The sequence below is a fragment of the Schistocerca nitens genome, chromosome 6 (assembly GCF_023898315.1).
Source record: "Schistocerca nitens isolate TAMUIC-IGC-003100 chromosome 6, iqSchNite1.1, whole genome shotgun sequence".
In the NCBI taxonomy this organism is placed as follows: Eukaryota; Metazoa; Arthropoda; class Insecta; order Orthoptera; family Acrididae; genus Schistocerca; species Schistocerca nitens.
Genome location: NC_064619.1, coordinates 17,872,110 through 17,884,998, shown reverse-complemented (window position 1 = coordinate 17,884,998; position 12,889 = coordinate 17,872,110). Strand labels below are relative to the sequence as shown.

Genomic DNA, 12,889 nt, shown 5'->3' with positions numbered 1-12,889 from the left:
GGAGTCAAATACATGGGTACTCATATATTCAATAACTTACCAGAGCATATCAAAGGTCTTGTAAGTGATAAAGATCGGTTTCAGAGTGAATTAAAGAACTTCCTGTTGGCCAGCTCCTCCTACTCCACCGATGAATATCTTCACAAGGATTATAGCTCGTAACTATCTATCTGAGTAAAAAAAAGAGAGAGAGAGAGGGAGAGAGACCTTTGACTCTTTCCACATCCCAGAGACTCCTCTCCAAGGGATCCATGGAAATCGATAAGTGTAATGTAATGTAAGATGATGAAGTCTGACCACATGAACAGTGAAAATGTAGTTAGCGATAAACTTTTTTCCTTCCATAATTTTGTGTGAGCAGCCAGCGACAAAACGTTTCGTAAAAGGTTTGAAGTTACATGTGAAGTTTATTGGAAGTCTGTAAATGTAATCTTTTTCGAGAAATGCATGAACGAAGTTGCAATATTTGAGCTCTTCAAGACACATACAGAGTTTCTAATTGTAATACTTGTGTTAAACGTAAGATATTCTTAATGAGTAGATTATGACAGCATGTTACATTTTTAAATTTGGTCAACAATTACGCGAAATACTGAAAGTGAACTTTTTGTAGCCGCTGGAAGCCGTTAGATAGGCCAGCTGCAACAAAAAGTCCAGGACACGCACACAGAAACGGATTTTATATTGTAGATTGTAACTGTTGAGGATCCCTTAATAAAGCGTACGATAATTTCGATGCAAGTATACGCGGTCCAGTAACGCTGGAAGGCTGGCAACGTTGTTGCCCAACGAGTTAAAATTTCATAGAGTGGCTATAGGTCCGCCATGTTTGAAGCAAATTGAAGTTCTGTCCGCCATGTTTTCTTTAGTCAAGTCATTCGTCTGCTGTGTCCCGCCCCCTTGTAACTGCGTTTGACTTACTTGAAATAACCCATACCAGCTTTATTTTTTCTAAAACAAGCAATAGACAGCAGTGATTTCAGTGTACACTGACAGCAAAAAGGGATGTTTTTGTCGAAATATGGCTAAACTTTTCGATGTAGATAACACTACAAGACAACTCAAATACGTCTGTCCATCCACTATAACGTTACTTGTTGCCCATAAATTAATGCAATTAGAGCAGGTACCACCAGAATATTACGGTGAAACTTCTAAACATTCTGTGGTTAACTATTAGAAACAGTAACGGGCGCAGAAATGCGATATTTTTGTCGCTATTTCAAAGTAAACAGTCAAAGCCTCAAAAACCAGTACACTGTGAACGAGAATTTATTTGAAATATGTGTTACATTGCTCAACGGCGAAGCGTTCTTGGGTGGGGTAATTTCACAAATTTTCGTAAGTAGCTGTATGCCTTGGCAGAATAAAAGTGTAGGGTCAGGGCAAATTTCCTTATTTGCTGAGAATAATGGCATACTTTAGCACTGCACTGAAGTTCCAATAGCTCCTTCAACAAACCAACTACATATTCACTGTTTAACATATAAGAAACAACTACATAGCCTTCTTCTCAAACCAGCAACTAAAGTCTGTAAGTGCACTATTCTTCTTTTGTGTCGTACACTAAGTTGCTTCATTTGCTTTATCTGCTTCTTTAGTCGCACATTCTCTGCTTGTACTCTGTTATATTGTGTTTTCAACTTCTTAGGGCTTGGGAGACAGTAATTGTGGTCAGCAGAAACAGATATGGGTCCGACAGGCGCTGAAAGACTGCAGTTACATCATAAGTTTATAACAGAGTTACACCATAAGATTATAATAGAAAGTATGTAATTCAAAGTAATAAGAACACGGAGTAAAATTACATTATTGACTTACTTTGTGCTAATGATGTCACTGTAACAGCACTATCTTGCCAATTGTCGAAAGATCGCTTTCTGGGTTGTGGTCGTAATACTTTATCTTGCTTTTGTAAATGTGGTGGAAAGTTAAAGATAGTAGGTACTGCTTTTGACAAAAGGCGCCTCTGGACATTTGTGTGGTACATATATTTCTCTTCAAAATGAGCTGAACAGAGGTAACTGGCTGTAGTAGGAAACCAGTTTTCTCGCTTCATATTTATAACCCATCTTTTTGTAATTTCCTTACCTTTTAAAGGAAATCTGTAATCAACGATAAATAAATTACTTTCCTGCATTTGTCTTAAGCATAATTACAGTTCCAATGCAAATGACTCTTTAATAAACATTAAAAAACGTGTGTCGTATTTCGGTACTAATATACTTACTTATTATATGAAACATTTGTTGTTTTATCGCTGCGATTTGTGCAGTTGAACGCTGAACACACTGCAGGCATGTTGACTTTATATTTTGTAACAAAAAAGTCAACTAGAAAAGTTAAATATTGCAGTAATATCACAACAGCTGACACATTTCCAACACAACAACAGTAACGCTTTCCTAATGTTTTGACTAAGGAGAACATGGCGGCCGAGTTAGCGTTGGTTGCCGCTAGGAGCGCTGTAACTAGTATCTCAGCCACTCTATGAAATTTTAACTCGTTGTTGTTGCCTGAAGCCGTTTGGGCTATCAGAAACGCTGGCGTCAGTGACTTCCTTAATTTGACTCGACTGTACGAATGACATTGTATTAAAACTACATCCGTAATGCGGCAATCTTTCACGCATCTCAGTGCTTGTGACGTCATATCTCTATGTGACGTATTTGATTAGGAGCATTCAGTGGCGTATGTGGATATTCTCTGGGAAATATGTTGCAAATAGGGTCAGTAGTAAATGAGTAATAAATACACGTCAAGCATGAAGCGGCATTTTTCCACGCTTCTGGTTGTTTACGACGTCATATGTACTGAGCTACGTTAGGTACGTGGTTCTCACCCCCACAGCCGTTGTTGCCGGAGGACTGTAACGGATATCTGAACCAAGTTTGGCTGAAATCGCAGCATTGTTTTAGGATCGATCACACACACACACACATTTTTATATTATGTTTGTTTACAGTCCACAAAACTACGTAATGGGAGAACACTTAACTATGCCGTGTTATATCTTCAAGACAGTATAGTGTTTTAATGTGTTATCTAATTCATGGATATTATTTTTGAGCCGGCCGAAGTGGCCGTGCGGTTAAAGGCGCTGCAGTCTGGAACCGCAAGACCACTACGGTCGCAGGTTCGAATCCTGCCTCGGGCATGGATGTTTGTGATGTCCTTAGGTTAGTTAGGTTTAACTAGTTCTAAGTTCTAGGGGACTAATGACCTCAGCAGTTGAGTCCCATAGTGCTCAGAGCCATTTAGCCATTATTTTTGACTATTGTTAAAAGTGCGACAAGTGTTGTTTTCCATTGCCTTGAGTTTGGTAGCGTAGACAAGAAGTAAGCTCTGAGCTGCTGAAGATTTTGTATAATGTCTGTGAGTGTCTTAAATGTAGTCCTTGGAAATGACGGAAATACGTTGAAGTTGATTTTCGTCTGTTTTGACTAGTATGTTGTTCGTTACTAACATGTGCAATCCGCACGAATTTAGTTCTGAATTTTTTTGTCCCGTTCGCCACATGCTGGTAAAATTAGTTAAGAGTACTGCATTTATCTGTTTGTTCTATAATGTGTCCTCGTAACGTGGAGGAGTATTTTATACTTTATATAGATGGTCTATGTAACAAGCGCTGATAGGAGCCTTGGCACACGCACTTTTTCTTAGTGTTGACTAATGATGCGCTTTCTGCGCCTGTAATCACTTGAAAATGATAACATGTCGAATTCCAACAGTGAATATTTTAATAAATAGAGTCTATGGCGACTATGACGTCATTAATAATTTCTGTGAGATTGTGATCTCACAACAACTACAATTTATAAAGATCGGAATTTTTTTGCGGGTGTTTATGATTCGAAAAAATTAAAAACATTTCCTGGGATATTATTCGGATTAGTCTGTTGCGGCATACAGGGGATAGGCAAAATAATGTGAACAGTGGCAGTAATGGGATTCTTGTGTTTGACGGTCAATAACGCAGGTAAGGCACGTGTCGCACTGAAATGTGCGTGTTCAGTACGGACTAGGCATCAGTGCAGGTTATTTATGAGTACTGCACATTTCGTACTCGCGTTCAGAGCCCGAGGTCGACGTGCAATGAAAGACCGAACAGAGTACCAAAGAGAGCAGATAGTGGGGGCGCGATTAGGTGGAGCGATGTAGTAACCAAGGCAGCCAACTTATTGAATGTTTCAAGAGAAATTGTTTCAACAGCCATGACAGCCTACACAAATTATGGAAAGACAACATCGTGTAAATGTAATAGTGGGCGCATATCAAAACTATATGACAGATCGTCATACTCTTAACACGAATTGTCTCAAAACAACACAAAAGTAACTGCAGAGCTCAATAGCCACCTTCGAGACCCCGTATCTATCGACACTGTCCGCCGAGAACTCCATAAAGCGAATATTCATGAACGGGCTGTTATACCGAAACCATCAGTGACGAAACCAACGCAAAGAAGCGTAAAACATGGTGTCAGGAGCGTAAATCCTGGACGGCTGATCAGTGGAAAAACGTCATACGGTCCGACGAGTCGACGTTTTCGTTATTTCCAACATCGGGCTGGGTTTACGACTGGAGAACGCCAAAAGAGGCCCACAATCCTGATTGCTTGATTCCAACGGTTCTGCATGGCGGTAGAAGCGTGATGGTGTGGGCATCCATATCATGGTATTCTGCTGGTCCCATCATTACTCTCAAAGGCCGTGTTACAGCCAATGATTATGTGAACATTTCACGTGATCAAGTGCACCCCATAACTCAAATGTTATTCCCCAACAATGATGCCATATTTCAGGACGATAATGCACCCATTCACACAGCCAAGACAGTACAATCGTGGTATGAGGAGCGTGCAACTGAACTGCAGCGTCTTCCCAGTCTTCCCTGGCCAGCACAGTCCCCAGACGTGAACATAATCGAACCCTTAATCTTCGTTGATCCATTATGAATGGGGCGACGGCTGGCATGAACTTCTTGATGCAATAATTTTCCAACAGCCGTATGTATTGTAGAAATGTATTTTATTTTATGAACTTCTATGTGCTACCAGTTTCGGCATTACATTGATGCCAGCTTCAGGCCCCACTCGTCATAGTCACACAGTCTGTGTCGCCTGGCCACCAAGAGCTGTTACAGGACGATTTGATTCACGGATGCAGTTATATGGCTCCTTCCGTATATAGCGATTTTACGACTATGACGAGTGGGGCCTGAAGGTGGCATGAATGTAATGCCGAAACTGGTAGCACATATAAGTTCATAAAATAAAATAAATTTCTACAATACACACGGCTGTTGGTGAATTATTGCATCAAGGGAAAAAAAAAATCGAACCCTTGTGGGCGGTATTGGAGCGCACACCCTGGAGCAGATTTCCGCCTCCCTCGTCACTACAGGAGTTAGAAGAGTTTCTGATTGAGGAATGGCGTAACATTCCACTGGAGACTGTACAATCACTATATGCCAATACTCCAAGAAGAATCGCAGCACTATTACAGGCAAGTAGGGGTCCAACCACATATTAATAAACCATTTCCAAGTAAGTACAAGAGCTCACATTATTTTGCTTATCCCCTGTATTTTAGATCTGAAACTTCCTGGCAGAGCACTGCGGAGAAATGGCTGGTAGTGAGTCCTGCCCGGCAGACAGTTTTAGTCCGCCAGAAGGTTTCAAAACGGTGCACTCTCCGATGCATTCAGGATTTTTCTGGTAATCTGGAAATAAAGTAGACTCAAAAGGTTAATCACATTCTCTGTAGCAAAGCTGCCGGTCGTGTTTTATATTTGGTAACATTAAATTACATACATACAAAGAATAACAACAATAACGAGAGCAGTTGAACACACTGTCAGAAACATTTTCTGTCCGTACTCCTGAGTTATAGTGTCCGCGGAAGATTGGGCGTCGACACTATTTGACGCCTATGATGGCCTCCACCGAGAACGACAGCCGGGGCTTGGGCTTAGGCGGGGGCGGCACTGCGGTGACGACGGTGGCCGGCGGGAGCAGCAGGTCCGCCGCAAGCAACAGGCGCGGGGGCGGAAGGGGAAGCGGAAGCGGAAGCGGAAGCTGCGTCACGGCCCGGTGTGCCGGCGGCGGCGCTAGCGTAGTCGGCGTCGGCGTCGTCGCCGCCACAGCCGCGAGGTAGGCCGGCGGGGGCGGCGGCAGCAGCAGCGGCGCCGCCTCCAGGGCGCGGTCGGCGAAGGCGCGCCGCTTGCGGAGGCGGTCGCGCAGCGCCGCGGGCAGCAGAGGGTGGCGACCGCCGGCCTGGCCCACACCTGTGGCACGAGCACGACTTCAGGTCATACACGGCGTGGACGACGACTGTTTACACTTTACGGCGTACCGCAGTGGCGTAGGCAGCGTCGGTACGAACAATTGGATAAAGGGCACTTGGGCCGCCTTCACACGGGACGAGGCAGCTAACGTTGACATTGACGCGGAAGGGACATCCGGCCTGACGAGGGAGAGAGAGCACTGCCGGCTCACTGGACGAGCTGGCTGACGTGCTTTGCTCTCTCAGCGCTCTCCAGTGGCAGGTGTCGGCTTTATTGGGCTCGCAAAACACACAGTTTCTTTACGAAAATGAACGCGCTCAAAACGGCCGCGTTAACTCTGGATTTCTGGTAGAGGAAACTACGTAATGCTGTTCAACTATCTGAGATACACACTAGTACAAGTTATTAGTTATCTCCTTCGAATTTTCATTTCACGCTTCGATCCGTAGAACGCCAGTTTTGTTTCTCCTGAATACGGCATCCTCCTCAGTAGACCCCGTCCGGAGACCCGAATGGGGGACTATTTTACCTCCGGAATATTTTGCCCTAGAGAATGCCATCATCTCGTAACCATACAGTAGAGCTGAATGTCCTCGGGAAAAATTACGGCTGTGGTTTCCCCTTGCTTTCAGCATTTCGCAGTAAAAGCACAGCAAGGCCGTTTTGGTTAATGTGACACTGCCACATCAATCAATCATCCAGACTGTTGCCCCTGCAGCTTCTGAAAAGGCTGCTGCCCCTCTTCAGGAACCACGCGTTTGTCTGGCCTCACAACAGATACCCCTTCGTTGTGGTTCCACCTACGGTTCGGCTATATGTGTCGCTTAGGCGCGCAAGCTTCCTTACCAAAGGCGAAGTCCATGGTTCATGGGGGTGGGGGGGTGGGGGGGTGGGGGTGGGGGGGGGTGGGGGGGACGACGACCCTCTTTATGATGAAACATAATTATTCCATCTGTAGAGGAGTAATTTTTGGCCAGATTAATTTCAAGGCAACGTCTTTCACATTGTAAGCACTGGTGGTCTCCAAGATAGCGGTGACCGTTAGAGAAGTTCCTTGGTCTGAAGCAGCATGCCAGGATTGCAGGGATATATTCCTCAGAGGTAGTTGGTGGTTAGGACCACATAACAGACATGAAGATTGTAAAATGTAAACTTCAACGGCCGGGGGTGTCAGACATATTCGGGATTATTATGCAGTGGTCGGGTGAATTTTTTATTCGTCTCCACCCGCGGAGGACATCTTCAAGTGGAGGTTGTAGCATGTTTTCTGCTCCTGTGCAGAGGTGTGACGTCACATGCTTTGAATACTCCAGTGCAGGCATTCGCAGACGGCGGTACGCTTAGCGCAGGTGGTATGCAAGGAAATTCCAGACAGTATGGATACAAGTAAACGAAACACGTGTCCGCCCCCGGTAGCTGAGTGGTGGCGGCACGGTAGCCCAGCGTGTTCGGCCAGAGACTTAGCTGCCCTCTGTAACAAAAAACTGAGTGAATGGATCAACGAAGAACCTAAACGGGTGTCATCGAACGTCCGCCCGGAACAAATTCAACGAACAATACAGAACAAAATGAGATTTAAAAAAAAAAAGTGGTCAGCGCGACGGAGTGTCAATCCTGAGGGCCCGGGTTCGATTCTCGGCTGGGTCGGAGATTTTCTTCTCTCAGAGACTGGGTGTTGTGTTGTACTAATCATCATCATTTCATCCCCATCGACGCGCAAGTCGCCGAAGTGGCGTCAAATCGAAAGACTTGCACCAGGCGAACGGTCTACCCGACGGAAGGTCCTAGCCACACGCCATTATTATTATTAACGAAACACGTACTGATACAACTAAGATTATTCTCTTACTCTACCTTGTTTTTAAAGTAAAAGGACACTGCGAAAACTGACTGATAAAAGTAGCATCCTATAACGTTAAAGGAAATGTATTTACTACAGAATGTTTGCTTTGAGCCGTACGCAGTATACATGAAGGTTAGATTGTACCCCCCCCCCCCCCCCCCCTTTCCTTCATTAGTCGTCGCTGCGTTGTCCGGAAATGATTCATCTTATTTTGACAATGACGATATTTTGATCAGATCTTGGTGATTATGCGAAAGTTTTCGTGCTGCTTTGCAACTGCTGCCAACTCGTGTGGTGTACCGATATGCGGGGCTGCAACAGTTATTACGCAGTGTACGGGTTGTTATTGTTAGTGTCTTTGTTGCACGTTACGTTATACGGGTCAGCAAGAGGCCAAAAATAGTTCCCTCCCTACTACGACTGTTGATAAAATATTGATATGTCGATAACTTCTACAAAAACTATCGATACATACCGGTGATATTTCATACAACGTTATATGTATATATCGATATCGCAATGGCGATATCGTGTACCGATATTTTTCTTTACATTGTATTTTTTCACAATTTTCGATAAATATTCGAAGAAGTTCATTTGAAATTGTAGAAGAAGATAATTTCACTTTCACTGTTTTTGAGCTTTCATCATTCTTTGACTGTGTGAAGCGAGTATAGATGGCACAAAGTAGTCCCATTGCACAGGGGCTTTGGCGGTGTGAATGAAATAACAAGACATCCGATGTGAAGAAATAAGAAATAGCATACCAGTTGCGTAAAAAAAAAAATACGTAACTAGTATGCTATTTCTTCACATAGGGACTCTTCAAAGACTAATGAACAAAAATCTAAATGACAAGATTGGTCATTCATGGGTGTACGTGCCGTCTATGCAACTAAATGAAAGGCAGTTTTTTATTGCCTTACTCGTTTCGCCTCTTATTTGTGAAGCATCTTCAACAGCCTGTAAGACATGTTTCTTTTTACAAAAAAAAAAAAAAAAAAAAAAAAAAATTGGCTCTGAGCACTATGGGACTTAACATCTTAAGGTCATCAGTGCCCTAGAACTTAGAACTACTTAAACCTAACTAACATAAGGACATCACACACATCCATGCCCGAGGCAGGATTCGAACCTGCGACCGTAGCAGTCCCGCGGTTCCAGACTGCAGTGCCTAGAACTGCACGACCACCGAGGCTGGCTTCTTTTTACACATATAATAAATGTATTATTTAGTAGTCACGATATGTTACTATGTTACACTTTCTCATGGTTTTCTCTTGTTTTTCAGATTAGAATCAACTTTTATAGTACAAACGTCGTGAGGTGAAAGTATCGTTCGGTATTATTTACGATTTCCAGTGCTTTTAGCCCATATGTGTGGTCCTAGAGATGTGTTCATTAGTCCCCATCACGACAAGATTGGTCTTTGCGGTGGGCGGGGCGCGTGATGGAAAATGCTGATGCAACTGGCGCTCGGCGTACCTACAGAAACTGCAACGTTTAACTTCACTACGCAATTTTGACTCTGCAGCTGCTAGGTCTCTGGCATTTGCAGCGATGAAAAGAACAGGGAAGTCGACTTGAAGTGTACCAGGCAAATCCGATATGTGTCGAATCCGAACGACAGACCCATCTGACACCTTTTATTGTGCCACTTACGAGCAATTGCCATTGTCAGCAAAGTGGCTATCGCCAAGCGTGAACGTGCATCGTTTTCCTTTCATTTCTTGCCCTAAGGGGGATAAGCAAGCTGCTAATATATATATATATATATATATATATATATATATATATATATATATATATATATATATATATGACCGACAATGATTTTTTAAAATATCGATATATCTGGTTCCCCATATTTGAAAGAATATCAACAGTCCTACTCCGTACCGTTCCTCACCCCTGCGGGAGTCGTCGCTCAACATTCCGCATTGTCTCCCCTTTTCTCCTACCCCATCTCAGCGTTGGTTAAAAAGTGAACAAGCCATAGGAAAATCAGAGCTCGTACGCAAAGATACAGGTGTTCATTAATTCCGCGCGCTTTACGAGATTGGAATAATAGAGAATTGCGAAGGTGGTTCGATGAACCCTCTGCCAGCCACTTAAATGTGATTTGCAGAGTATCAATGCAGACGTAGATGTAGATAGTGGCATGCCCAGATTTCTAAAAATGTCAAGTGGTGCAAAAAGTCTGGGAACCCTTGCTGTAGTGCAGTTAGCCGTTGTTGGTTGTTGTCGGCAGGCATTGTTATCACCCCACGCTGGAAGACTGGTGTACACTTTTCAGCATCGGAATCCAGATATTATTCAGTTTCACACCCTACTTCTTCCGATTGAAATTTTGGGGTGTTTAAGATCTCTATGGCTTTCTTTTGCAGTCTTTCACAGTATCCGTTGCCTCGTGAGTGTCTCATTCGCCGTATCTGCGACTGATTTTATGTGGTCGCTCCGCTTTAAATCGTTCGGTTACGCATATTCCTAGATATTTTATGGATGTTAGTGCTTCCAGTGATAGTTCTGCAATCGTGTAATCAAACGATAATGGGTCTTTTTGCCTGTTTGTGTACAATAAGTGACGTTTATTTTTATACTGAGGTCGGCCGTCAAGCCCTGCACCTAACGTCGATCCTCTGCGGGCGCTAAAATCTTGTAGTGTTCTGACTTCTCTGTATGCAGCAGCGTCGTCCATGAAAAGCCCCTGGAACTCCCACTGGTTCATCAACCCACTAGTTCATCAACCCACTAGTTCATCAACCCACTAGTTCATTTACCCCACTAGTTCATTTATAAAGCATGAGCTTTCCTAACTGGAAATATCAGAAAAATGGTCCTTCGAACATGTGCCTGGAAATACATCGTTGCCACGGCAGATGGCGCAGACGAATGAAAGTTCCTCTGACCACGTGTCGTGTGTTCTTTGCGTGTTCCAGGCTGTATGATTGATGCAGCGTACTGTAAGCAGCACAGTGACCGCGCAGTGGTTAGTACACTGGACTCGCATTCGGGGGGACGACGTTTCAAATCCGCCTCCGGCCACCCTGATTTAGGTTTTCCATGATTTCCGAAAATCGCTTCAGGTAAATGCCGGGGTGGTTTCTCTGAAACGACACAGACGACTTCCTTCTCCATCCTTCCATAATGCGATGGGGCTAATGGTCTCGCTGTTTGGTCCCCTCAACCAAACAATTAAGCAGCAGAATGGCTCTGAGCACTATGGGACTCAACTGCTGAGGTTATTAGTCCCCTAGAGCTTAGAACTAGTTAAACCTAACTAACCTAAGGACATCACAAACATCCATGCCCGAGGCAGGATTCGAACCTGCGACCGTAGCGGTCTTGCGGTTCCAGACTGCAGCGCCTTTAACCGCACGGCCACTTCGGCCGGCAAGCAGCAGAATGGTCCGGTATTCATGTCGGGAACTCCAAGCAGACGCAAACGGTCTAGAGGCAGCACGTCTATACCAAATTAAGTACCCTCACAGACACCAACCACATCACACAACATTTCAAGCCCATTTTGGCGTTCGTGTTATCATGGGTCCTTTCAGACAGACGAACGTGCAGGGAGGCGGCTGACTGAGAGTACACCAGACTTGGAGGACCGGGTTCTAAAGGATATTGAGACGAACTCTCATACAAGCTCCAGGAAAGTGGCCCGGGCCGGCCGTAGTGGCCGTGCGGTTCTAGGCGCTACAGTCTGCAGCCGAGCGACCGCTACGGTCGCAGGTTCGAATCCTGCCTCGGGCATGAATGTGTGTGATGTCCTTAGGTTAGTTATGTTTAATTAGTTATAAGTTCTAGGCGACTGATGACCTCAGAAGTTAAGTCCCAAAGTGCTCAGAGCCATTTGAACCAAAGTGGCCCGCGAACATTGTGTAAGTCAAAGTACGATTATGTGTATCCTTCATGATAACTGCTTTTATCCTTATCACCTGCAAAGAATGCAGGGATTATCAGCAGAGGATTTCCCTCTACGGGAAGGATTTTGTCGTTGGTTTTTCCACCAGACCACCACAGTTATGGGATTTCTGTCGTCAGGCCTCTTTGCGACGAACCATCCAGGAGTTTACAGTACGCCTTTAAAGCACAAGGGACACAGGGCACATGGTCAGAGGAACTTCCAGTCGCCAGCGCCATCTATCATGCCAACGATGCATTTCCGGGCACATGTTCATACGACCTTTTTTCCTCCATTTCCATTCAGAAGCCTGTTCCTGCAGTTCGTTAGTGAGCCCTGTATATTAACCTGTGAAGAGTAATGGTCCTATTACACTCCTTTGTCGTTCGCCCAGCGCTGATATTACTCTGAAGATCTCTATCCGTTCAGAACGACATGTTCTGTTTGCTACAAACTTTTCAGTCCAGTCACATAGCTGGTCTGGCATTCCAGTCGATCATATTTTGTTCATCATGTGACAATTTGGAACTATAATGAATGCCTTGTGGAAGTCAAGGAGTGCGACATGAACCTGGACGCTGGTATCTTCTGCTTTCTGCCTCTCTCTGAAAAACAGAGCGAGCTGGGTTTCACCGGTTCCTTTTTTTTTTTTTTATACGTGTTTATTCGCACAGAGGGGATTTTCTTTCTCAGTAAGTGTCAGAACACACGAGTACAAAACGTGTGCCAGAATTTTACGACAGACTATCCATAGTTTTTGTGCATCTGTACAAAGATCGTTTTTGAAAACGATTTATTAACTCCAATTTACTGTATGATATTTCGATGATGGCCCAGTCGTGTTCTTTAGG

At 44.2% G+C, this 12,889-nt stretch overlaps 1 protein-coding gene across 1 annotated transcript in view; it reads right to left on the bottom strand.

Moving 5' to 3' along the window:
- Positions 1–5,920: 5,920 nt before the first annotated feature.
- Positions 5,921–12,889, bottom strand: part of LOC126262703 (doublesex- and mab-3-related transcription factor 2) — a 113,263-nt gene continuing 106,294 nt past the window's right edge. The window contains exon 4 of the mRNA XM_049959482.1: positions 5,921–6,288. Coding sequence (XP_049815439.1) covers positions 5,921–6,288 — 368 coding nt within the window. The remainder of the gene's footprint in view (positions 6,289–12,889) is intronic.